General features: G+C 42.4%; 1 protein-coding gene across 2 annotated transcripts in view; it reads left to right on the top strand.

Annotated features, from left to right (window-relative positions):
- SUDS3 (SDS3 homolog, SIN3A corepressor complex component) overlaps positions 1-19,814 on the top strand; it is a 292,235-nt gene extending 272,421 nt beyond the window's left edge. Inside the window, exons 14-15 of one of the 2 annotated variants that reach the window (XM_060120936.1) lie at positions 17,960-18,043; positions 19,479-19,814. In XM_060120936.1, coding sequence (XP_059976919.1) covers positions 17,960-18,043; positions 19,479-19,798 — 404 coding nt within the window. In that variant the 3' untranslated portion in view covers positions 19,799-19,814. The remainder of the gene's footprint in view (positions 1-17,959; positions 18,044-19,478) is intronic. The other variant, XM_060120937.1, reaches the window with a different exon arrangement.
- The last annotated feature ends 3,953 nt before the right edge of the window (positions 19,815-23,767 follow it).

Consider the following 23,767-nt stretch of genomic DNA (forward strand, 5'->3'; position numbering starts at 1 on the left):
CTGCGCCACCTGAGAAGCCCATCTAGATTCTTTTTTCCAATTCTTTTCCATTATAGTTTATTACAAGATATTGAATATAGTTCCCTGTGCTATACAGTAAATCCTTGTCGTTTATCTGTTTTATATATGGTAATGTGCATGTGTTAATCCCATACTCCCAATTATCCCTCCCCCACCCTTCCACTTAGGTAACCATGAGTTTGTTTTCTATGTCTGTGAGTCTGTTTCTGTTTTGTAAATAAGTTCATTTGCACTCTTTTTTTAGATTCCACATGTAAGTGATATCATATATTTGTCTTTCTCTGTCTGACTTACTTCACTTAGTATGATAATCTCTAGGTCCATCCATGTTGCCGCAGAGGGCATTATTTCATTATTTTTATGGCTGAGTAATATTCCATCGTATATGTATACCACATCTTCTTTATCCATTCATCTGTTGGATGGACTTCTTTATCCATTCATCTGATGGACGCTTATGTTGCTTCCATGTCTTGGCTGTTTTATATAGTGCTTCTGTGAATATTAGGGTGCATGTACCTTTTTGAATTAGAGCTTTCGTCTTTTCCAGGTATATGCCCAGGATTGCTGGATCATATAGTAGCTCTATTTTTAGGGTTCTTTTTAAGGAACCTCTATACTGTTTTCCATAGTGGCTGTACCAATTTACATTCCCACCAGCAGTGCAGGGAGGTTTCCTTTTCTCCACATCCTCTCCAGCGTTTATTATTTGCAGACTTTTTGATGATGGCCATTCTGACCCGTGTGAGGTGATACCTCACTGCAGTTTTGATTTGCATTAACATCATCCCCATTTTATAGCCAAGGAGACTGAGGTCCAAGGACACACAGGTAGTGAGTGGTAGAGCCAGGGCTGAAGGCAGTCTGCCTCTAGAGCCTGATTGTTTAATCACTGTGGTATACTGTCAGGTGACCTCGGCATATCTTGTCCTGTTCAGTAAAGTACTTAGCAAAGCACCTAATACATACAAGCACTCACTAAATGGGGTCTTCTCTTCTAATTGTCTCCTTGGCTTGAGCTGGAGGTCAGAGAGGAATTCCCTGGCATTTATTCATGGCCTGGCTCAGCCCAGGAGACAAGGTTAAGGACTAAGCAGTGAACCTCAGCCTTTGAGATGCTCGACACGCTCCTGTCAGTCTCTTGCCCACATCGAAAGGCATTTTGATACACATCTTTATTACCAATATGAAAGAGACCCTTTTGTGCCTGGAGATTCGTGTTCAGAGCCTGGCTTTCCTGCTGTCTTTACTGGTGACCCGGAGCAGAGCATTTAACCCTTTCCTGTTCAGCACTTCTGTGATCCTTTCCACATTTTCCATCATCTCAGCAGATATTTATTTGGTGACTGTTGCATGCACAGCACAACGCTTGGCATCCTGGGGGATGCCAAAGAAATGGGAGATGCAGCCCCTGCCCTCCAGGACAGTATAGTCTTACAGAGTGGGCTTTGAATTCACATAGACCCGGTTTGAATCTCTGCTGTATTATTGACCAGGTAAGTGACTTCAGATGAGTGTTTAACCTCACAATACCTCAGTTTCCTCAGCTGTAAAATAAAGATGATATTAACATCTTCTTCAAAGGCTTGTTGTGTGCTAACGTGTATATGTACCATGCTCAGTACAAAGACTGATTGAATGAAATTGATAAATAAATGTTATTCATTAGGATGCTGATGATGGTGATAACGATGATGGTGATGATTATGATGGCGATAATAGTGGTGATGGTGATGATGGTGATGACGATAGAGATGATGACGGTGATGGTGATAATAGTGATAGTGGTGATAATTATGATGACAGTGATGATGGTGATGATGGTAATGAGTGATGATGATGACGGTATGATAGTGATGGTGATGATGGTGGTGATGATTGTGACCATGCAGCAGACACTGAATTAAGTCCCAATTTGTTCATACCAGATGTATGAAAAACCCTTACATGGGTTCAGACAGACCTGGGTTCAATTCTGAGCTCCACCATGTTTTTGGCTGTGTGATCTTGGGCTGGGCTCTTAACCATTCTAAGCTTTAAAATATTGATAAAATATTGCATAAAGTATTGATGACTGTCCCTGACATACGCACTTGTCTCACATGTGGATGGTGATATGAGAGAACACCAAGCAGAGAGGCTGGTACCCAATAGATGCTCATTATATGGTATTTTTTTTTGTCCCTTTTCTTTCCTTCCTCATAGAATTCCTCATTAAATCCCATGAAGTAGCATAGTCCCAAGAAAAGAGTTTGGGGCCTGAAATCTCTTTGCTTTGGCATCAAAACTTTTTTCTTCAACTAAGAGAAATCTTAGAGTAGCTTAAGGAAAAAGTGGGGTTTGTTAAAAGCCCACAGTGCTGACTCAGGAAGCTTACAGGGAACAGATGTAGCCTGGCCTTCCATGGCCCTGGAACCGTAAGCCAGAAAAGGTCTGGAACTAAGGCAAATTCATATTCTCTGTCTCTGTCTGTCTCTCTTTCTCCCTCAGTAGCCGCAGACCTGGAGGAGAACCCTCTCTCTCCAGCCTCCTTCTGTGCTGCTTTAGTCACATGTGGAAGGCGGCACCCATCTGGCTCTTGAATTTGCATGTCCTCAGTTGAAACAGCCAGCAGAGACTAGCTCCTTTAGTTCCATCCCAGGTTTCTGAGAGGGAAAATCTGATTGGTCTGGTTTGGGTGACGTTTCCTCTACGTTCCAACCACCATTGGCTGGGAACTTTGGAGCGGGGGGAGGGGTTCCAGATAGGATAAATATAGCTCTCAAGGGTTTAACTGGGGTGTGGAGTGAGGAATATTTTTAGAGAAGGAGGACAAACACCAGACAAGCTGCCTACACAGCTTGGCTAAGATTTCTCACACACTTCCCATGATCCAGGCACCGGGCTGAGAACGTCATACGTGTTTTATTATTTAATCTTCCCAGTAGCTCGCTGAATTAGGTCCTGCTCCGATCCTCATTTCATAAATGGGGAAACTGAGGCTCAGAGCAATGTGGCAATGTGCCCCAAGTCATGTGGGTGGGGCTGGCAGAGGCTTCAACCAGCCTCCCCTCACACTGCAGTCTCCCCTGGGAGCTGCTTTCAGATTGCTGTGCTCCTGCTGTCTGAATCTTAGAGGACAAGAGGCTCCATCCCTTGGTGAAACTCTGACTGCCTGATGATGATTGTTATAAAGTTAGAGCACCTGAATTTTGATCACTCAGCATTAGCTATGCTGGTCATATCCTGTATTCCAGAACTGTGTTGAGAAATGCAATTTGTAGCATCCCAGGTGGAAAATTTCTGATTCTTTCTGACGGAGGATGCCAAGGAGAATTGGTCTCTATCCTGGTGGAAACATAAACATCAATTCTGAGAATGAAGGGGCGGGGGCGGGAAATAAGGTCCTGGAAACTGATAGAAAGCTGGCTGTTTGGCATCTTGAAATTAACCAGGGCTCTCCCTGTTGCTGGCTTCTTGAGCTCTGGTTACAGGTTTCTGAGACACATTTTTAATCCTCTTGTCATTTCATTTGACCTGGAAAAGAATATAGATTGTTAGGTGCTCAGGCTGTAGGATTTACACACAGGGAGAATTGACCTGATGGGGGCTGGTGTGGATTTCACTCACTAACCACAAAGTTTCATGCACAGATGATGGACATGTCCAGGACATTGGCTGGCACACAGTGGGCACTCAGTACATGTCTGTTTTCTTCCTTTCTTTTCCTTCAGAGCAAATCTCACGCTAAGTTTAAGAGGTTATTTGTTGCTACTGCCAGCTAGCAGAGGGCGCTATCAATATAACTGATGCCAATTGAAGACAGACCATTCTAGGAAGGAGGAAGTAGTATAGTATAATGGAATATTGCACAGCATGGTAAATATATTGATTGTTAATGTCTCCAGGTGCACGTTCTTCCGAGTATTCAGCAGCCAGATATTAAACACCTACGTGTTCTTGACCCTGGGCTAGATGCTAATAAGGATGTAATAAACCAAATTACTCTCTACCCCCACCGTAGTGAAGCAGAGCCTATAGTTTACAAGATTAAGGGAGACAAGAGCAATCAGAGCCATAAAGTAATAGCTATCATTTATTAAGGACTCACCACGTACCCAACATTGTGCTAAGTGCTTTTCATATATTATCTCACTTAAGCCATCAACTCCAGAAAGTAGGCATTTTACAGAAGAGGAAACTGAGGCTTAGAAAAAGAGGTTAAGTAAATACATTCTGAATGGCAGAATGAGGATTTAAACACAGATATATGTAGCTTCAAAGTCCATGTGTTTACAGTGGTTTAGACAAGTAGTTTAGCCAACGGAGAGCTGTGACTCTTGGGAATAATGAGAGTGACCGTTCTTTCATCTTGGCGCTTCAAGAACCCCCTGGGCATTTGGTGTTCAGGTTAAACTACATGCCTCTTGGCAAGCTGATTTAGGTTGCTGTGTGGTGGTCTCAGGTCTGTAGGAACATGTGTGAAGCAGGGAAGTGAGGACACACACACGCGCATGTGCACACACACACACACACACCTTTTTTAGGTCCTGCAGAGTAAGAGGAACAAGGGTAGATGCTTAAAGAGAAAGATGGTCTTATGCACTCCACTCCCCCAATAAACATACTCTGATGCACCCCATCCCCAACATTTGCACGTGAAATGAATATTTAGAAACCTGAATAATGCTTCACATTCGTCCGGATATTAGTTATCCATCTGTTTATTTATACCAAGTTTATTCCCCCAAGTATTCAACGTGGCTTACAAGGATGCACAAACTGTAGCAGAATAAAATAAATGAAAATTAAGATAAGTAAGACAAAGGAGGGAAAAAACCAAGAAAAATAATTCGGATTCTTTAAAGAGATTAATGCATGAATTATAAGGGGAGTAGTGCCATCCTAGTCTGTAAGCTTCCTGCAGCCAGTGCAAAGAGGGAAACGTGTCCGTTACAGAATGCATATGGTTCATAAGGCAAGAAAGTCTGGTGGCTCAGGAGAGACACATTCATTATTGATCCCAAGATTAGAAAGGCATTTTTTCCCTCCTGGAGCCTCATAGAGAAGACGGTGTATAAAGTAATGAACAATACCCTCAACAGTGTTCTTATAGTAAATGTGATTTTATTTGACTGTTTCATATTATGTCCTACTAAAGTACAGTTCGGGAAAGTAAGAGGATCCTAGAGAGAGGAGGCAATATGAGATGCAAGTAGCCTGCTCATGGTGTCTTAGGATGCTATTAGGATCATGTTGTTAGGGACCTAAAGAAGAACCATCTAAGGAGATTATTATAATTGTGAGGACTGCACAGGTAGTGTGAACATCTAGGTCAGGGAAGGAAAGTGGGTTTAATCCTGCATGGCACTCCCAATCAATTAGTAGTGACTTTCTTCAGTCAATGGGAGGAGAAGCATTTGAAGCTATGTCTGGGGTGAAAGTATGCTATAATTGATTAGTAATGTCTGCTATGAGTGAGTGGCATCATTTATGCTAGGAATTTGTTGTTGGCATTTGTGCTAGGACTGTTGTTGGTGCTGGTAAAGGATCCTAGCTCTGAAGGAGGTCATAGGTCATGACCTTGGGCACTATAGCCCCTTGCTTCTTGAGAGTTTTATTTCTAATAGCTATTATGCAGATGGGTATCTCTTAATTTGATATTCTTCCTAAATTAGCTAAATGTAATGTTCCCTGAAGCGCTAAAGAAGAGTCAGCAAAAACATCCTTGTGTCCACATCCCATTTTGCCTTCAACTGTCTGGGGCCACAGGAGAAACCTTGAGTCACTGAACTTCATCTTCTCACAACACAGAGCTGGGAGAGGGGTGGTCAGCAGAGTACTCTGGGAAAGGGAAGTGGCTTGAGGAGAACTGGCTGTTTTGCGTGTTTCTGGAGCTCTGATGTCTCCAAATTGGGAGGAGCTCTTCATTTTCCAGGGGTTTTGCCCCAGCCACAGCGGATTCCTGTTGTAGGGACAGCTTCTGGAGAACTTCAGCATCACAGGTTTTCAGAATTGTACAGTCATGACGGACAGGAAGGTCCCCTGCCTTTATCAAATCATTTCCCATAACAACAACCAGGAAAGAAAACCATGCCATTCAATACCAAAAGCTAGCAGAAAGGAATGCCGAATCATGGGTATACATTTTTCTATCGTTTTCTATTCCATTCTCTTCTATTCCATTCTATTCTCTTCATTCAACAAACACTTCCCAATCATCTACCATATGCCAGGGTATTTATGTTTGTTGAAGATACAAACATGAATATCTTCTCTAAGCCCCAAGTGCTCAGAGCCTAATGGAGTAAACAGTAGCATATATATGGGGTAGACATATGGCATATAATTCCAGTGCAGAATGGCTGGTGCTATAGTAAGAGTATATTCAGAATACAAAGGGGAGAATAATGAAAAATAATAACAGTTGTCATTTACTGAACACTACTTACTTTGTGCCAGGCACTGTGGAGTGATGATATGTTTAGCTTATTGAGTGTTTATAACAACCTATGAGATAGGTAGACATTATTGTCCTGATTCCACAGATGAAGAAATTGGCTTATGGTTGGAGGTGCCCAAAATACCAAGCTCAGAGCCAGGATTTGAAGATAAACTATCTTTAGATACTATGCTGGAACAGACATAGGATAACCACTGTAGACATTCTTGTTCACAAAGCTGAAGATGTGAGGCACACAGGAGTCACTGGTCCACAGCAATTCTGAAATCCAGCTGGGCACAGATTGACAGTTCCTTGTTTCAGTCTCAAGTCCAGGGAATAATTCTCCATGGCTCTTGACTCCAAATTCTAGACTCTTGGTTCTACCCTCTTAGTCATCCTTCCTTTTATATAAAAGGTGGTGTGCATTTATACTGAATAGTTTTCTCAGCCTGCTTCCTGCTTGTAGAAATTTGATGATCTGAATATCTCTTTTCGCTTTGTACCCTTTCTGTCCCTTTCATTTCAAGATCACATTTGTTTCTTCAGATATAATTCTATTAGAAACTTTGTGTGTCTTCAGTGGATCTCATCTAGTTTAACCCCCTAACCCATATGCACAAACTACTGTGCTACACTGCAAAGTGAACAGCTTTGCCTGGAAGGGCAAAGCTGTCAGGGAAGCTTATTCTGTCCTTTTCTGATACCCAGAGCAGTTGCAGCCATCTTACAACCATGAGGGGAGGGAGAAGAGAATTGCAGAGAAGTTGATCCAGGATCCTTATGTGGTTGATTCACTGAAACAACACTGGAGGTATTTATCCGCCTGCTTCTTTTTCATGAGGGGGGAAAAAAAAACCCTGTTTTAAAAAGCCCAAACAGGATTCAGCACAAAGCATTTTGACTACTTACACTGTCCTTTTATTTTTCCTGGCTTGGCATGCCCTGCCTACCTGACCTTCTCTTGCCCAGCTCATTTCTCTTTGCCCTACAAGACTCAGATCCACCCTTTCCCTGACTCCTTTTGCCCTTCTTCACCCCCAGGTAGGTGAGGGGCCCTTTCTCTGGGCTCCCACAGATCCTGTGCTCACTTCTCTTATAATACGTATCACAGTACGTTAGCACCTCAGATCCTTTCTGTAGAAAGCCAGGGTTGAAATAAATAATAGTCACTTCATGGTACCATAATTAGGAGATTGCGTATCTGTATAATCTTATCTGACCCATAGACTTGGTTGTATCTTTTCATCTTTGTTCCAAAACCCACTGTCTGACACATGGAAGGACCTTAACATGCCTTTCAAATGAAAGAATGAATGAGGAAGGTGCTTACACCAACTTCTTCCAGAACCAAGACATAAGCTTTCTCTGTTATTGTCCACACACCTGGAAAGAAAGAAGGGGCCTGGGTTTCTGATGGCTGACTTAAAAAGTCTCTAACCATCTGTCTCTGGACATCTTGTAGTGTAATAAAAACAAACACCTGTCTGTCCTGTTACTTGAAACCAGACACATTCTGAGCTGAAACAGAAGTGTGCTCTTTTTCTTTCTTACATACGATAAGTAAATGTTCACCGTAGGGAGGGAAAAAACAAACAAACAACTTATAGCTATGTAAAAAAAGAGCACCTGGGCAAAACTGACTGCAGTTGAGGCAGAAGCCTGTCCTCACCAAGTTTGGCCTTTTAGCCATTATTCATGGCAGAAGGAAGATTTGTGGGTCCAAGCTTAGAGGTCAAGTGGGATGGTTAAAATAGAGGACCCTGGAGCCAGACTAATGGGGTTCAATTCCTGACTCTGCCACACACACTTGGGTACAGGGCTTAACCCCTGTAGCTTCCATCTCCTCCTCTAAAACAGGGATCCCAGTAGTGCTTACCTCATAGTGTTCAGTGGAATAATTATATAAGATGGTGTGTGTAAAATGCTTGACCTGTAGTAAGGATGCAATAAATATTTGCTCTTATTATTAGCAATTGACGTGTATCTGATAATGAGATAAATGCTGTAGGACACTCCCTTGAACAGAGATTTCTGTTGGGAGATGCTGCACACCATAGCCCCTTCTTGAAGATTCATAACGTCCATTAAGGGCTCTGAGAACTCCTGGAGTAGACTTGTTTCTCTCTCTATCTTTTTAGATATGTAACACATTAAAAGCTTGAAGAAACAGTGTTGGTAAGATGCTGTAGATCCATGCTACTCAAAGTGCCATTGACATCACTTGGGAGCTTGTTAGAAATGCAGTCTCAGGCCTTAGCCAAGACCTGCAGAATCAGAATCTGCATTCCCACAAGATCTCCAGGGGATTCATGTGCATATTACAGAGTGAGAGGCCCTAGATTAGGAAACATGTTTGTGAGGGATACATGAGGCATATGAGCCAGAGTCTCAATCCTCAAGAGGGCTCCAAGAGAGGGCAGACAGCGGAATCAAGAAGAACTACTATCCTGCAGCCTGTGGAATGAAAACCACATTCACAGAAAGAGAGACAAGATGAAAAGGCAGAGGGCTATGTACCAGATGAAGGAACAAGATAAAACCCCAGAAAAACAACTAAATGAAGTGGAGATAGGCAACCTTCCAGAAAAAGAATTCAGAATAATGATAGTGAAGATGATCCAGGACCTCGGAAAAGAATGGAGGCAAAGATCGAGAAGACGCAGGAAATGTTTAACAAAGACCTAGAAGAATTAAAGAAGAAACAAACAGAGATGAACAATACAATAACTGAAATGAAAACTACACTAGAAGGAATCAATAGCAGAATAACTGAGGCAGAAGAACGGATAAGTGACCTGGAAGGCAGAATGGTGGAATTCACTGCTGTGGAACAGAATAAAGAAAAAAGAATGAAAAGAAATGAAGACAGCCTAAGAGACCTCTGGGACAACATTAAACGCAACAACATTCTCATTATAGGGGTCCCAGAAGGAGAAGAGAGAGAGAAAGGACCCGAGAAAATATTTGAAGAGATTATAGTCAAAAAGTTCCCGAACATGGGAAAGGAAATAGCCACCCAAGTCCAGGAAGTGCAGCGAGACCCATACAGTATAAACCCAAGGAGAAACACACCAAGACACATAGTAATCAAATTGGCAAAAATTAAAGAAAAAGAAAAATTATTGAAAGCAGCAAGGGAAAAACGACAAATAACATACAAGGGAACTCCCATAAGGTAAACAGCTGATTTCTCAGCAGAAACTCTACATGCCAGAAGGGAGTGGCATGGTATACTTAAAGTGATGAAAGGGAAGAACCTACAACCAAGAATACTCTACCCAGCAAGGATCTCATTCAGATTCAATGGAGAAATCAAAAGCTTTACAGACAAGCAAAAGCTAAGAGAATTCAGCACCACCAGACCAGCTCCTCAACAAATGCTAAAGGAACTTCTCTAAGTGGGAGACACAAGGGAAGAAAAGGACCTACAAAAACAAACCCAAAACCTTAAGAAAATGGTCATAAGAATATACGTATCGATAATTACCTTAAACGTGAATGGATTAAATGCTCCAACCAAAAGACACAGGCTCGCTGAATGGATACAAAAACAAGACCCATATATATGCTGTCTACAAGAGACCCACTTCAGACCTAGGGACACATACAGACTGAAAGTGAAGGGATGGAAAAGCATATTCCATGCAAATGGAAATCAAAAGAAAGCTGGAGTAGCAATACTCATATGAGATAAAATAGACTTTGAAATAAAGAATGTTACAAGAGACAAGGACGAACACTACATAATGATCAAGGGATCAAGCCAAGAAGAAGATATAACAATTATAAACATATACACTCCCAACATAGGAACACCTCAATACATAAGGCAACTGCTAACAGCTATAAAAGAGGAAATCAACAGTAACACAATAATAGTGGGGGACTTTAACACCTCACTTACACCAATGGACAGGTCATCCAAACAGAAAATTACTAAGGAAACACAAAATTTAAATGGCATAATAGACCAGATATATTTAATTGGTATTTATAGGACATTCCATCCAAAAACAGCAGATTACACTTTCTTCTCAAGTGCGCATGGAATATTCTCCAGGATAGATCATATCTTGGGTCACAAATCAAGCCTCAGTAAATTTAAGAAAATTGAAATCATATCAAGCATCTTTTCACACCACAACGCTGTGAGATTATAAATCAATTACAGGGAAAAAGACGTAAAAAACACAAATACATGGAAGCTAAACAATACATTACTAAATAACCACGAGATCACTGAAGAAATCAAAGAGAAAATCAAAAAATACCTAGAGACAAATGACAAAGAAAACACGACGATCCAAAACCTATGGGATGCAGCAAAAGCAGTTGTAAGAGGGAATTTTATAGCGATACAATCCTACCTCAAGAAACAAGAAAAATCTCAAATAAAGAATCTAACCTTACACCTAAAGGAACTAGAGAAAGAAAAACAAACAAAACCCAAAGTTAGCAGAAGGAAAGAAATCATAAAGATCAGAGCAGAAATAAATGAAATGGAAACAAAGAAAACAATAGCAAAGATCAATAAAACTAAAAGCTGGTTCTTTGAGAAGATAAACAAAATTGATAAACCATTAGCCAGACTCATCAAGAAAAAGAGGGAGAGGACTCAAATCAATAAAATTAGAAATGAAAAAGGAGAAGTTACAACAGACACTGCAGAAATACAAAGCATCCTAAGAGACTACTACAAGCAACTCTATGCCAATAAAATGGACAACCTGGAAGAAATGGAAAAATTCTTAGAAAGGTATAACCTTCCAAGTGTGAACCAGGAAGAAATAGAAAATATGAACAGACCAATCACAAGTAATGAAATTGAAACTGTGATTAAAAATCTTCCAACAAACAAAAGTCCAGGACCAGATGGCTTCACAGGACAATTCTGTCAAACATTTAGAGAAGAGCTAACACCCATCCTTCTCAGGCTCTTCCAAAAAATTGCAGAGAAAGGAATACTCCCAAACTCATACTATGAGCCCACCATCACCCTGATACTAAAACCAGACAAAGATACTGCAAAAAATGAAAATTACAGACCAATATCACTGATGAATATAGATGTAAAAATCCTTTACAAAATACTAGCAAACAGAATCCAACAACACATTAAAAGGATCATACACCATGATCAAGTGGGATTTATCCCAGGGATGCAAGGATTCTTCAATATACGCAAATCAATCAATGTGATAAACCATATTAACAAATTGAAGAATAAAAACCATATTATCATCTCAATAGATGCAGAAAAGCTTTTGACAAAATTCAACACCCATTTATGGTAAAAACTCTCCAGAAAGTGGGCATAGAGGGAACCTACTTCAACATAATAAAGGCCATATATGACAAGCCCACAGCAAACATCATTCTCAGTGGTGAAAAACTGAAAGCATTTCCTCTAAGATCAGGAAGAAGGCAAGGATGTCCACTCTCACCACTGTTATTCAACATAGTTTTGGAAGTCCTAACCACGGCAATCAGAGGAGAAAAAGAAATAAAAGGAATACAAATTGGAAAAGAAGAAATAAAACTGTCACTGTTTGCAGATGACATGATACTATACATAGAGAATCCTAAAGATGCCACCAGAAAACTACTAGAGCTAATCAATGAATTTGGAAAAGTTGCAGGACACAAAATTAATGCACAGAAATCTCTTGCATTCCTATACACTAATGATGAAAAATCTGAAAGAGAAATTAAGGTAACACTCCCATTTACCATTGCAACGAAAAGAATAAAATACCTAGGAGTAAACTTACCTAGGGAGATGAAAGACCTGTATGCAGAAAACTATAAGACACTGATGAAAGAAATTAAAGATGATACCAACAGATGTAGAGGTATACCATGTTCTTGAATTGGAAGAATCAATATTGTGAAAATGACTGTACTACCCAAAGCAATCTACAGATCCAATGCAATCCCTATCAAATTGCCAGTGGCATTTTTTACGGAACTAGAACAAAAAATCTTAAAATTTGTATGGAGACACAAAAGACCTCGAATAGCCAAAGCAATCTTGAGGGGAGAAAAATGAGCTGGAGGAGTCAGACTCCCTGTCTTCAGACTATACTACAAAGCTACAGTCATCAAGACAGTATGGTACTGGCACAAACACAGAAATATAGATCAATGAAACAGTATAGAAAGCCCAGAGATAAACCCACTCACCTATGGTCAACTAATCTATGCCAAAGGAGGCAAGGATATACAATGGAGAAAAGACAGTCTCTTCAATAAGTAGTGCTGGGAAAACTGGACAGCTACATGTAAAAGAATGAAATTAGAACACTCCCTAACACCATATACAAAAATAAACTCAAAATGGATTCAAAACCTAAATGTAAGACCGGACACTATAAAACTCTTAGAGGAAAACATAGGAAGAACACTCTTTGACATAAATCACAGCAAAATCTTTTTGATCCACCATCTAGAGTAATGGAAATAAAAAAAAAATAAAAAAATGCAACCTACTGAAACTTAAAAGCTTTTGCACAGCAAAGGAAACCATAAACAAGACGAAAGACAACCCTCAGAATGGGAGAAAATATTTTCAAACGAATTAACAGACAAAGGATTAATCTCCAAAATATATAAACAGCTCATGCAGCTCAATATCAAAAAAACAAGCAACCCAATCCAAAGATGGGCAGAAGACCTAAATAGATATTTCTCCAAAGAAGACATACAGATGGCCAAGAGGCACATGAAAAGCTGCTCAACATCACTGATTATTAGAGAAATGCAAGTCAAAGCCACAGTGAGGTATCACGTCACACCAGTTAGAATGGGCGTCATCAGAAAATCTACAAACAACAAATGCTGGAGAGGGTGTGGAGAAAAGGGAGCCCTCTTGCACTGTTGGTGGGAATGTAAATTGATACAACCACTATGGAGAACAGTATGGAAATTCCTTAAAAAACTAAAACTGGAATTACCATATTACCCAGCAATCCCACTACTGGGCATATACCCAGAGAAAACCATAATTCAAAAAGACACATGCACCCCAATGTTCATTGCAGCACTATTTACAATAGCCAGGTCATGGAAGCAACCTAAATGCCCATCGACAGACAAATGGATAAAGAAGAAGTGGTACATATATACAATGGAATATTACTCAGCCATAAAAAGGAACGAAATTGGGTCATTTGTGGAGATGTGGATGAATATAGAGACTGTCATACAGAGTGAAGTAAGTCAGAAAGAGAAAAACAAATATGGAATATTAATGTATATATGTGGAATCTAGAAAAATGGTACAGATGCACCTGTTTGCAGGACAGAAACTGAGACACAGATGCAGAGAACAAACATATGGACACCAAGTGGGAAAGTGGTGGTGGGGGATGGTGATGGTGCTGTGATGAATTGGGAGATTGGGATTGATATATATATATATATATATATATATATATATATATATATATATATACTAATAAGTATAAAATGGATAACTAATAAGAACGTGCTGTATAAAAAAATAAAAATAAAAAAAAAGAAAACAAACTCATAGATACAGAGAAAAAAATGAGTGATTGCCAGAGGGGAGGGCATGGGGACTGGTAGAAATAGGTAAAGGGGAATGAGGGGTAAAAACCTACAGTTATAAAATAAATAAGCCATGCGGTTTTAATTAAAAAAAAAAAAAAAGAGGGCTCCCAGATCTCACGTACTAGAAACCAGTAAGGTGTAAAGTGGAAAAAGGAGGCTAGACTGTTTGCTGCAGACTGTGAATGTCATAGGGATATAGAGATGGGAAAAAGAGTATGTAGGTTGCAAAAGTCTAGGAGGGCTTCCTGGAGGAGGTGAACTAGAGCTGTAAATCAGAGGACAGGGATGGTGAGAAGGGGTAGAGAGTGCACTGTGAATTTGAAGAGGAATACAAGGAAAGATACTTCTGGTCCAGTGTAGACTCACAGAATTGGAGAGGTTCACCCTGACCTCAGCTCCCTTGAGAGGAAGCCTCTGCTCTGCCTTCTCAACAAGTCAGCTAACTTAGGACCTTCCTAAATTGGCCCTTTTGGCCGTAGGGGCCCTTAAATACATGTCCTGGAGCTGTAAACCTCATAGCTCCAAAGCCTCCACTTTGCTGAGCACACAAAAGCCCTTTGGTGCCAAGACACCCCTGCCCCTGGACTGACCCTCTTTCTCCAGGTCCCTGCTGTCACAGGCACCAGTGTGTGGGTTTCGTCATAACAACATTTAGCCTTTATTGAGCATCTGCCATGTGCAGATTTACATTTACATTTTACATTTACATTTACATTTTATCTCTGATCTGCACAATGGCCCTGGAGGTCTTATTTATTCATGAGTACAGCTCAGCCTTTAAGTTTCCCAGCCCCTCTGACCAATGCTGAGGAAATTGGGGCAAAGTCCCTTCCTTTGGGGCATCCCTGTCTACTTCTTTTAGCAACACTGAGTTCTCCTTTTTCAGAGCTCTCCAGGGCACTGTCCCCTTTTAACACTGTGTCAGGCTCAGCAGTGATTAAACTTGGGACTGATTCGTTTTGGTGCTTGGTATCTGTGACCTCATCGCTACTCCCTTCTGGGTAAAAGAATAGTGAGTTTTTAGAAGCCTCCTAAAGGTCATTAATTTGCATCAGTTTAGTAGGAACTGGGTACTTAAAACCCCTTTAAAGGATTATTTGCAAGAGCTGTTTTCATTAGCTTGCTGGGTTTAGATTTCTGTTAAATAATGCCCTGGGTAGTGAGTTGGAGAAAGACTTTATAGTCTGTGGGAAAGGCGTTAATCAAGGGAACTGGTGCAGACAGAGTTGGATTAAGAAGCAGGTAATCAGAGAAGTGGTCCAGTTTCAAGAAGGGCTAAAACATCACTGGAAATAGAATAAGATGGAGAAAATTGTGTTGGTCAGAACATCTCTCAGAAAGATTCCAGTGGTTAGAAGGAACACTTGGCTGTGTTGCTTTGATGGGGATCTGCTCGCTGCCATGACAATGGAAACTCACTCAATTGCCTTCTAGGTGAGTGAGGTCTCATTACCTGAGGGACTTTGCCCCGTGGGCTAAACAAGCTGCGGGCTGAAGCTGAGTTCCCTGGGTGATAGAGGAGAGGCTCCAGTGATGTAGGTAGGGCTTTTTATAAACCTGTTAGGTTTGTTCATTCACTCACTTATTTGTTGCATTAATCAATCATTCAATCTTATATTCAATAAATATTTATCCAGCTCCTACTTTGTGCCATGTACCTTTCTAGATGCTGGGGATGAAACAATGACCATAACAGACAAGATTCCTGTCCCTCAGGAACACCCTAGTCGGGGTGTGGGAAGATGATAAACAAATAAATGAACAGGGCAATTTCAGGTTGCACTAACGGGTAGGCTGGCCAATGGCCTTTGAGCTAGCTCTTTATGGACTACCTGTCCAAACAGAGATGAAGATGAGTCTCTGGGCCAATCAGGTCCTCTCTATTGGGAATTTGAACTATAGACACAGGCAAGGTTGGTCAGTTAGTAGCTGCAGGAAAAAAACATTCCAACCCTCCCCTGTCTAGTCTGCCATAGTCCATTACAATAACAACTTCTACCAACCGTTCTAGAAGTACCAGGGAGGGTGTCAGTCCATCCCTCCTCTCCTTTTCTCACTCTACCAGCGGGGTGAATAGATGATCTGCTGGTGAAGCTGGGAACAGGTCTGAGTGTGGCCAGCTCGGTCTCTCTGTCAAGCTCTGGTTTCAGAGTTGTTCAGAACGTCTGTTCTCAGCTCCTGCCCCTCTGCAGTGAGAATGACCTGTACTCTCACCTCCGTCAGGTCTCATCTTGGTCAGCAGGTGTGGGCCAGGCTGGCTGGAGAGCAGACTCTTTGCTGAGAGAAGAATCAAGGTCTATACTGGGGGGGAAGGAGCGGAATTCTTGCCTCTTGTCACAAGTCTACACTGTGCTCCGAAGTGCAGCTTTACCACCCCCAAAGTTGATGTCTTTATCCCATTTTGACTCCTATGACTATTTCTCAACTGGAACAGAATCCACGGGGAAAGAGATGTTACTGGAAACTCAGAGACCTCAGTGGAACCAGAAAGTTGTACAAAGAGAGGCAATACAGAGGGAGCAGGTGAGCTGTATGAGCGATAGATCTCTAGAGGGAAGACACAAAAGCACCCTGCAGCTCTTGGAGGATGACAAGATAACCCATTCACTAGGGCTGTTCTCGGAATCTGAGACACCTTCCTATTCCCCACTTATGCTCCTGCCTTGGTACAGTCTGCCTGGCTGGTGGTTCTGCAGTTCCTTAGAGACGCCCGTCTTTGTTCCTGCAGGTACATCCTTGAAACAGGCTGCCTTGCTTGTGTTTGCTTGAGTGAGTTCTTGGCAACTGGAAGAACCTAACTAATGCGGAATGAAAAGGCTCAATATACAGCCTTCCTCCATCCTGAGAGATTCAATATGCTTTAACCAGCAAACACTTTTGTGAAGCCATAGCTTATGCCAGGTCCTAAGCTAGATCTTGAGAATAATAAGACCTAATATTTATAGTGTTTTCTATTTTTCAGGCACTTTCCCAGGCGCAACTTAGCTCATCTCATCCTCGTAATAAAATTCCATAAGTAAAAATATTTTCATTTCTAGAAGGGAAGGTGGAGGCACAGAGAGTTTAAGTAACATGCTCCAGATCTCACGTCTAGCGGGGATTACGTGTCAATCTGGATTCCCCCAGAAGCAGCCCCTGAGATAAGAACTTGAGTGCAAGTTGAGGAGCGAAGGTGACGGAGTGGAGGAGTGAGACAAGAAAGGGAAGGCAGCTACTCAAAGGTGCCTCATCAGCTATAATTGTTAGTTTTAAGTGTCAGCTTGGCTGGGCTAAGGGAGGCCCAGAGTTGAACGTGGACTGGATCACACCACCGGCTCTCTTGGGTCTCCAGCTTGTAGAGGGCAGATCATAATCACACGAGCCCATTCCTATAATAAATATCCTCATGTAGATATAGATATAGATTGATATAGATCTACAGTCTACTGATAGACTATCAATATATATAATATTGAAAAATCTACATCTATATCTATCTGTCCTGCTGGTTCTGTTTCTCTGGAGAACCCTGACTAATACATCAAGACAGCTACCACTCCACTGTGTGCTAAGATTCTGCACTTCCTCACGTAGCTCACTGTGGGGGTAGCAGGGAGGAACCCGACTTCCTTCCCACCAGATGCCCAGTTCAGACTTTGCCGGAGTGGGAGGGAGCACTGGGCAGGGAGAGCTGGATTCCGCTGGGGTAGGTAGTGGCTCCGGGAGGCTTCTTGGAGGAGAAGACCATGGAGGTGAGCCCTGAAGGATGACCAGGACGTGCTGGAAGTGGGAAAGGTGTACAGAAAAATATCCCAGCCGAGGCAGAGACGTAAGGAGGAGCACGGTATTGTTTGGGCAGCACAGTGTGGCTGGTGAGGTTGAAATGCAGGTTTGCGCCGGAGCGCACAGAATCACAGCAGCAGCAGTGCTGCGTATCTTAACTGAGGACTTACTCTCTGCCAGGATTGCCAACAGATAATCTGCCTTCTTCCCTCCTGGCGATCTCCAGCGGCAGGCCATCCTCTAATTCCCATTTTGCAGATGCAGGTGAGGCTCAACGGGACACTGATGTCTGAGGTCGTGCAGCTAACAAGTGACACGGCCACAATTTGACCCCTGTGCTGACCTCTGAGCTCACTTTCTTTCTCTTAACCCTGTGATGCTCTCTCGAAGGGCCTTGTAGTTCATGAAAGAGATCTGAGTGTAACTTTCTCGAGCAGGGCACTAATCCAAGAGACTTTTCAGAGATGGGGCCAACAAGACAAGGTGACCAAGTGAATGTCTTGAGGATGGGCGACCCCAAGATTGATAGGCATTTTCAGCACAGAGAAAGGATATGGGATTCAGAATTAGACCCACCTATAACATGTATGATATATATATGATAGATATATATATATATATATATATATTTTTTTTTTTTTTGCGGTACGCGGGCCTCTCACTGCCGTGGCCTCTCCCGCTGCGGAGCGCAGGCTCCGGACACGCAGGCCCAGCGGCCGTTACCCACGGGCCCAGCCGCTCCGCGGCATGTGGGATCCTCCCGGACCGGGGCACGAACCCGCGTCCCCTGCATCGGCAGGCGGACTCTCAACCACTGCGCCACCAGGGAAGCCCTATAATATATTTTTAAAATGCTGTCTTAACCCAGTTTTGAGGCCCTGTCTAGAGGCTTGTTAGTTCCTCTTCTTGAGCAGCTGATCATGGGGCTCTCACACTCTGGGGTCACAGTGCACCTGCCCTAATCATGCCAGAGCAAGTACCAGCCAGTCCACAGGGAGCCCCAGAGACCCAGGTAGCCCCGTTGTGCTTGCCGTCCATAAGGTGCCCCTGCAGTAGCTCCAACTCGATGTTACCCTGCCCCCAGTGCAAACCCCTGGGAGGCCCTGCGTGGTGGCCTTCTCTCATTTGGAGCTGTCAGTGACAAAGACTTCTGCCCTTCCTCTATTTGAGTGTCAGTGTGTTGTGTCCTGCCATTAAAAGAATGTTTAAATCATATACAGTATCCCCTGGGCTTGGATTCCTGGTTCTGCCACTTAATCACCGAGTGACCCTGGGAAAGTCGCTTCACCAGTCTGAGTGTGTGTTGTCCTCCATGCAGCAGGATGACTAATGCATGCCCTGAGTGGACCAAGGAGAGGAATAGATGAAATAACATAGAGTCTCTGGCATGCCTCAACTCTTTTGGTTTTCACAAAGGGGCATTTTAGGCCTTAGAAAGCAGGGCTGGGGAAGTGTTTTGGGCTGGGAGTTTGGTGGGAGTAGGGAGACTTCCCAGTGACCTGGAAATCCTAGAATGAAAATATCATCTGTTTCATCCACTGGGTCAACTCCTGCTTTGTAAATCCCAGTAAATGAGATTCTCCGAGTGGGTGGGGGGAGTCTTGGGAGGCTCAGGGGAGACCCTTAGATAAACAAATCAACAATTTGTGCTGCGCGTGTATGTTGCTTTTTTGGCACCCGTGCACCTATTTCCTATCAGCCCGCAGATTCCAGAACACAAGGAAGCAAGCCCGTTCAACCTCAGAGATGTTTATGCTACAGGGCAGGAAGCCCAACGCGTCCAAACGGCTCGAGGGGGGAGAAAGCCGGCAAATAACAGCGTGGAGCCCTCCACACCCATCCCGGCTTACTGTCTCCTTCCCCCACACAAACTGTAGAGGGAGAGCCCTGAGACCATCAAGAGGAAAAACAGCCTGTTTTCCGTGCACGGCGGGGACGGTGATGCGTCCGGATTCAGCTAGTTTGCAAACTGTCTGGGATCTTATATCTAAATTATGTTCCTCAAAATGTAATAAATGAGGTTTAATAGAATGCACTCAGGCGGCACTGATGAAATCTGTCATGGAAAACATTACGGTTTCATTGTTTTTATACAACTTTCTTGGGACCCGCTTCTTATTATTTCCGCGCCTCCCCCTTTCCCTCCCATTTGCAGGTTTTTAAGTTTTGAGCTTAGCCGTGGAGTCCGGCGAAGCCCCCTGGAGAGTGATTCCCTCTCTCCCTCCTCCATTACTTGCGGCAGGGAGGAGCTGGATGCTTTGATCTAACCCTTGCTGGGAGTAAACAAAGTAGTAAACAGTTTTAATACTTTTATTTAAAAACTTATTTATTTATTTATTTTTGGCTGTGTTGGGTCTTTGTTGCTGCGCGCGGGCTTTATCTAGTCGCGGCGAGCGGGGGCTATTCTTCGTTGTGTTGCGCAGTCTTCTCATTGCGGTGGCTTCTCTTGTTGCGGAGCACGGCTCTAGGCACACAGGCTTCAGTAATTGTGGCACGCGGGCTCAGTAGTTGTGGCGCACGGGCTAAGTTGCTCCGCGGCATGTGGGATCTTCCCAGACCAGGGCTCGAACCCGTGCCCCCTGCATTGGCAGGCGGATTCTTAACCATGGCGCCACCAGGGAAGTCCCTTTTTTTTTTTTAACTCGTAAACTGTTGTTTTAAAAAATAGTTGGTTTCAGACGAAAAATTTCTGTATTCAGTTTGTCATCTGTACCTAGAAAGCCACAGTAGTCCTTCTTCCCGAGGGAATGATGTCGGATATTTCACTGATGTACAACCAGCCGCCAAGGTTATGGAAATCCTGTGCTAGAAGGGAGAGGGGAGATGATCTCAGCTGCAGAGAAGTGCCTGCTCTCTGCTGGGCTCCGTGCTCACAGCTTTACCTGATGTTTAATCTTTAGGACAACCCTATGAGGTAGGTCCTCTAATTGTCCAAGTTATTGAAAAAGAAACTGGGGCTCAGAGAGGTTTAGTTACTTCCTCAAGTCACACAGCACCAAGTGGTGGAGGCAGGATTTGAGCTGATGTCACTCTGAATTATTCAGAGCCCATAGGCTTGGCTCCTTTACAACACTGCCTCCTGCTGTCTTATTTCACAGATAGGGAAACTGAGGTTCAGGAAAGTAGAGCATGGGTCATGGTTAACAGCCCAGGTTCTAGAGGTCAAATTCATGCTGTTTCACCTTGAGCAAATTACTTACCCCATCTGAGCCTCAAATTTTGCATTTATGAAATGAGTTATTGTGACAAATTGGACAGAATAGATATAGTGTGCCTGGTACATACCTGTCACAAAGTAAGTGCTCAATAAATATTAATTTTAAAAAGCATTAAAGAACTGGCTCAAGGGTTAGTTAGAATTGCGAGTGGCTGCAAGTAACTGAGACCTGACACATCTGTCAGGGGTTTTATTTGGCCCGTGAAATAAGAGGCTTGCTGTCAGCTGCTCAAGATTTTATCCACAAGAACTTCCTCAGGGACACAGGCTCCCTCTGTCTTCCTGCTCTACTACTCTCCATTCTCATAGTGTGGCTTTCTTCCTCATGGTTACATGATGGCTGCTGCTGCACCTTCAAGCATCTTTTTCATGACCTTGGCAACAGGAAGGAACATGGCAAACCCTTTCTCTCTCTTTTTTTTTTTTAAACATCTTTATTGGAGTATAATTGCTTTACAACGTTGTGTTAGTTTCTGCTGTATAACAAAGTGAACCAGCTATATGTATACATATATCCCCATATCCCCTCCTTCTTTTGTCTCCCTCCCACCTCCCTATCCCACCCCTCTAGGTGGTCACAAAGCACCAAGCTGATCTCCCTGTGCGATGCAGCTGCTTCCCACTAGCTATCTGTTTTACATTTGGTAGTGTATATATGTCCATGCCACTCTCTCACTTCATCCCAGCTTACCCTTCCCCCTCCCAGTGTCCTCAAGTCCATTCTCTACATCTGCGTCTTTATTCCTGTCCTGCACCTAGGTTCATCAGAACCATTTTCTTTTAGATTCCATATATATGTGTTAGCATACGGTACTTGTTTTTCTCTTTCTGACTTACTTCACTCTGTATGACAGTCTCTAGGTCCATCCACCTCGCTACAAATAACTCAATTTAGTTTCTTTTTATCGCTGAGTAACATTCCGTTGTATATATGTGCCATATCTTCTTTATCCATTCATCTGTTGATGGACACTTAGTTTGCTTCCATGTTCTGGCTATTGTAAATAGTGCTTCAGTGAACATTGTGGTACATGACTTTTTGAATTATGGTTTTCTCAGGGTATATGCCCAGTAGTGGGATTGCTGGGTCATATGGTAGTTGTATTTTTAGATTTTTTTCTTTAAATGGAAGCTTATTTATTTATTTATGGCTGTGTTGGGTCTTTGTTTCTGTGCGAGGGCTTTCTCTAGTTGTGGCAAGCGGGGGCCACTCTTCATTGCAGTGCACGGACCTCTCACTGTCACAGCCTCTTGTGTTTCAGAGCACAAGTTCCAGACGCACAGGCTCAGTAGTTGTGGCTCACGGGCCTAGTTGCTCCGCGGCATTTGGGATCTTCCCAGACCAGGGCTCGAACCCATGTCCCCTGCATTGGCAGGCAGATTCTCAACCACTGCGCCACCAGGGAAGCCCTATTTTTAGATTTTTAAGGAAAAACTGTTCTCCATACTGAATTCCATACTGTTCTCCATAATGGCTGTATCAATTTACATTCCCACCAACAGTGCACAAAGGTTCCCTTTTCTCCACACCCTCTCTAGCATTTATTGTTTGTAGATTTTTTGATGATGGCCATTCTGACTGGTGTGAGGTGATACCTAATTGTAGTTTTGATTTGCAGTTCTCTAATGATTAATGATGTTGAGCATCCTTTCATGTGTTTGTTGGCAATCTGTATATCTTCTTTGGAGAAATGTCTATTTAGCTCTTCTGCCCATTTTTGGATTCGGTTGTTTGTGTTTTTGATATTGAGCTGTATGAGCTGCTTGTATATATTGGAGATAAATCTTCTTCTCAGTTGCTTCGTTTGCAAATATGTTCTCCCATTCTGAGGGTTGTCTTTTCATCTTCTTTATGGTTTCCTTTGCTGTGCAAAAGCTTTTAAGTTTCATTAGGTCCCATTTGTTTATTTTTGTTTTTATTTCCATTTCTCTAGGAGGTGGGTCGAAAATGATCTTGCTGTGATTTATGTCATAGAGTGTCCTGCCTATGTTTTCTTCTAAGAGTTTTATAGTGTCTGGCCTTATATTTAGGTCTCGAATCCATTTTGAGTTTATTTTTGTGTATGGTGTTAGGGAGTGTTCTAATTTCATTCTTTTACATGTAGCTGTCCAGTTTTCCCAGCACCACTTATTGAAGAGGCTGTCTTTTCTCCATTGTATATTCTTGCCTCCTTTATCAAAGATAAGGTGACCATATGTGTGTGGGTTTACCTCTGGGCTTTCTGTCCTGTTCCATTTATCTTTCTGTTTTTTTGCCAGTACCATACTGTCTTGATTACTGCAGCTTTGTAGTATAGTCTGAAGTCAGGGAGCTTGATTCCTCCAGCTCCGTTTTTCTTTCTCAAGATTGCTTTGGCTATTCAGCGTCTTTTGTGTTTCCATACAAATGGTGAAATTTTTTGTTCTAGTTCTGTAAAAAATGCCAGTGGTAGTTTGATAGGGATTGCATTGAATCTGTAGATTGCTTTGGGTAGTATAGTTATTTTCACAATGTTGAGTCTTCCAATCCAAGAACATGGTATATCTCTGCATCTATTTGTATCATCTTTAATTTCTTTCATCAGTGTCTTATAGTTTTCTGCATATAGGTCTTTTGTCTCCTTAGGTAGGTTTATTCCTAGGTATTCTATGCTTTTTGTTGCAGTGGTAAATGGGAGCATTTCCTTAATTTCTTTTTCAGGTTTTTCATCATTAGTGTAAAGGAATGCAAGAGATTTCTGTGCATTAATTTTGTATCCTGCTACTTTACCAAATTCATTGATTAGCTCTAG

The sequence above is a fragment of the Lagenorhynchus albirostris genome, chromosome 14 (assembly GCF_949774975.1).
Source record: "Lagenorhynchus albirostris chromosome 14, mLagAlb1.1, whole genome shotgun sequence".
NCBI classification, from domain to species: Eukaryota; Metazoa; Chordata; class Mammalia; order Artiodactyla; family Delphinidae; genus Lagenorhynchus; species Lagenorhynchus albirostris.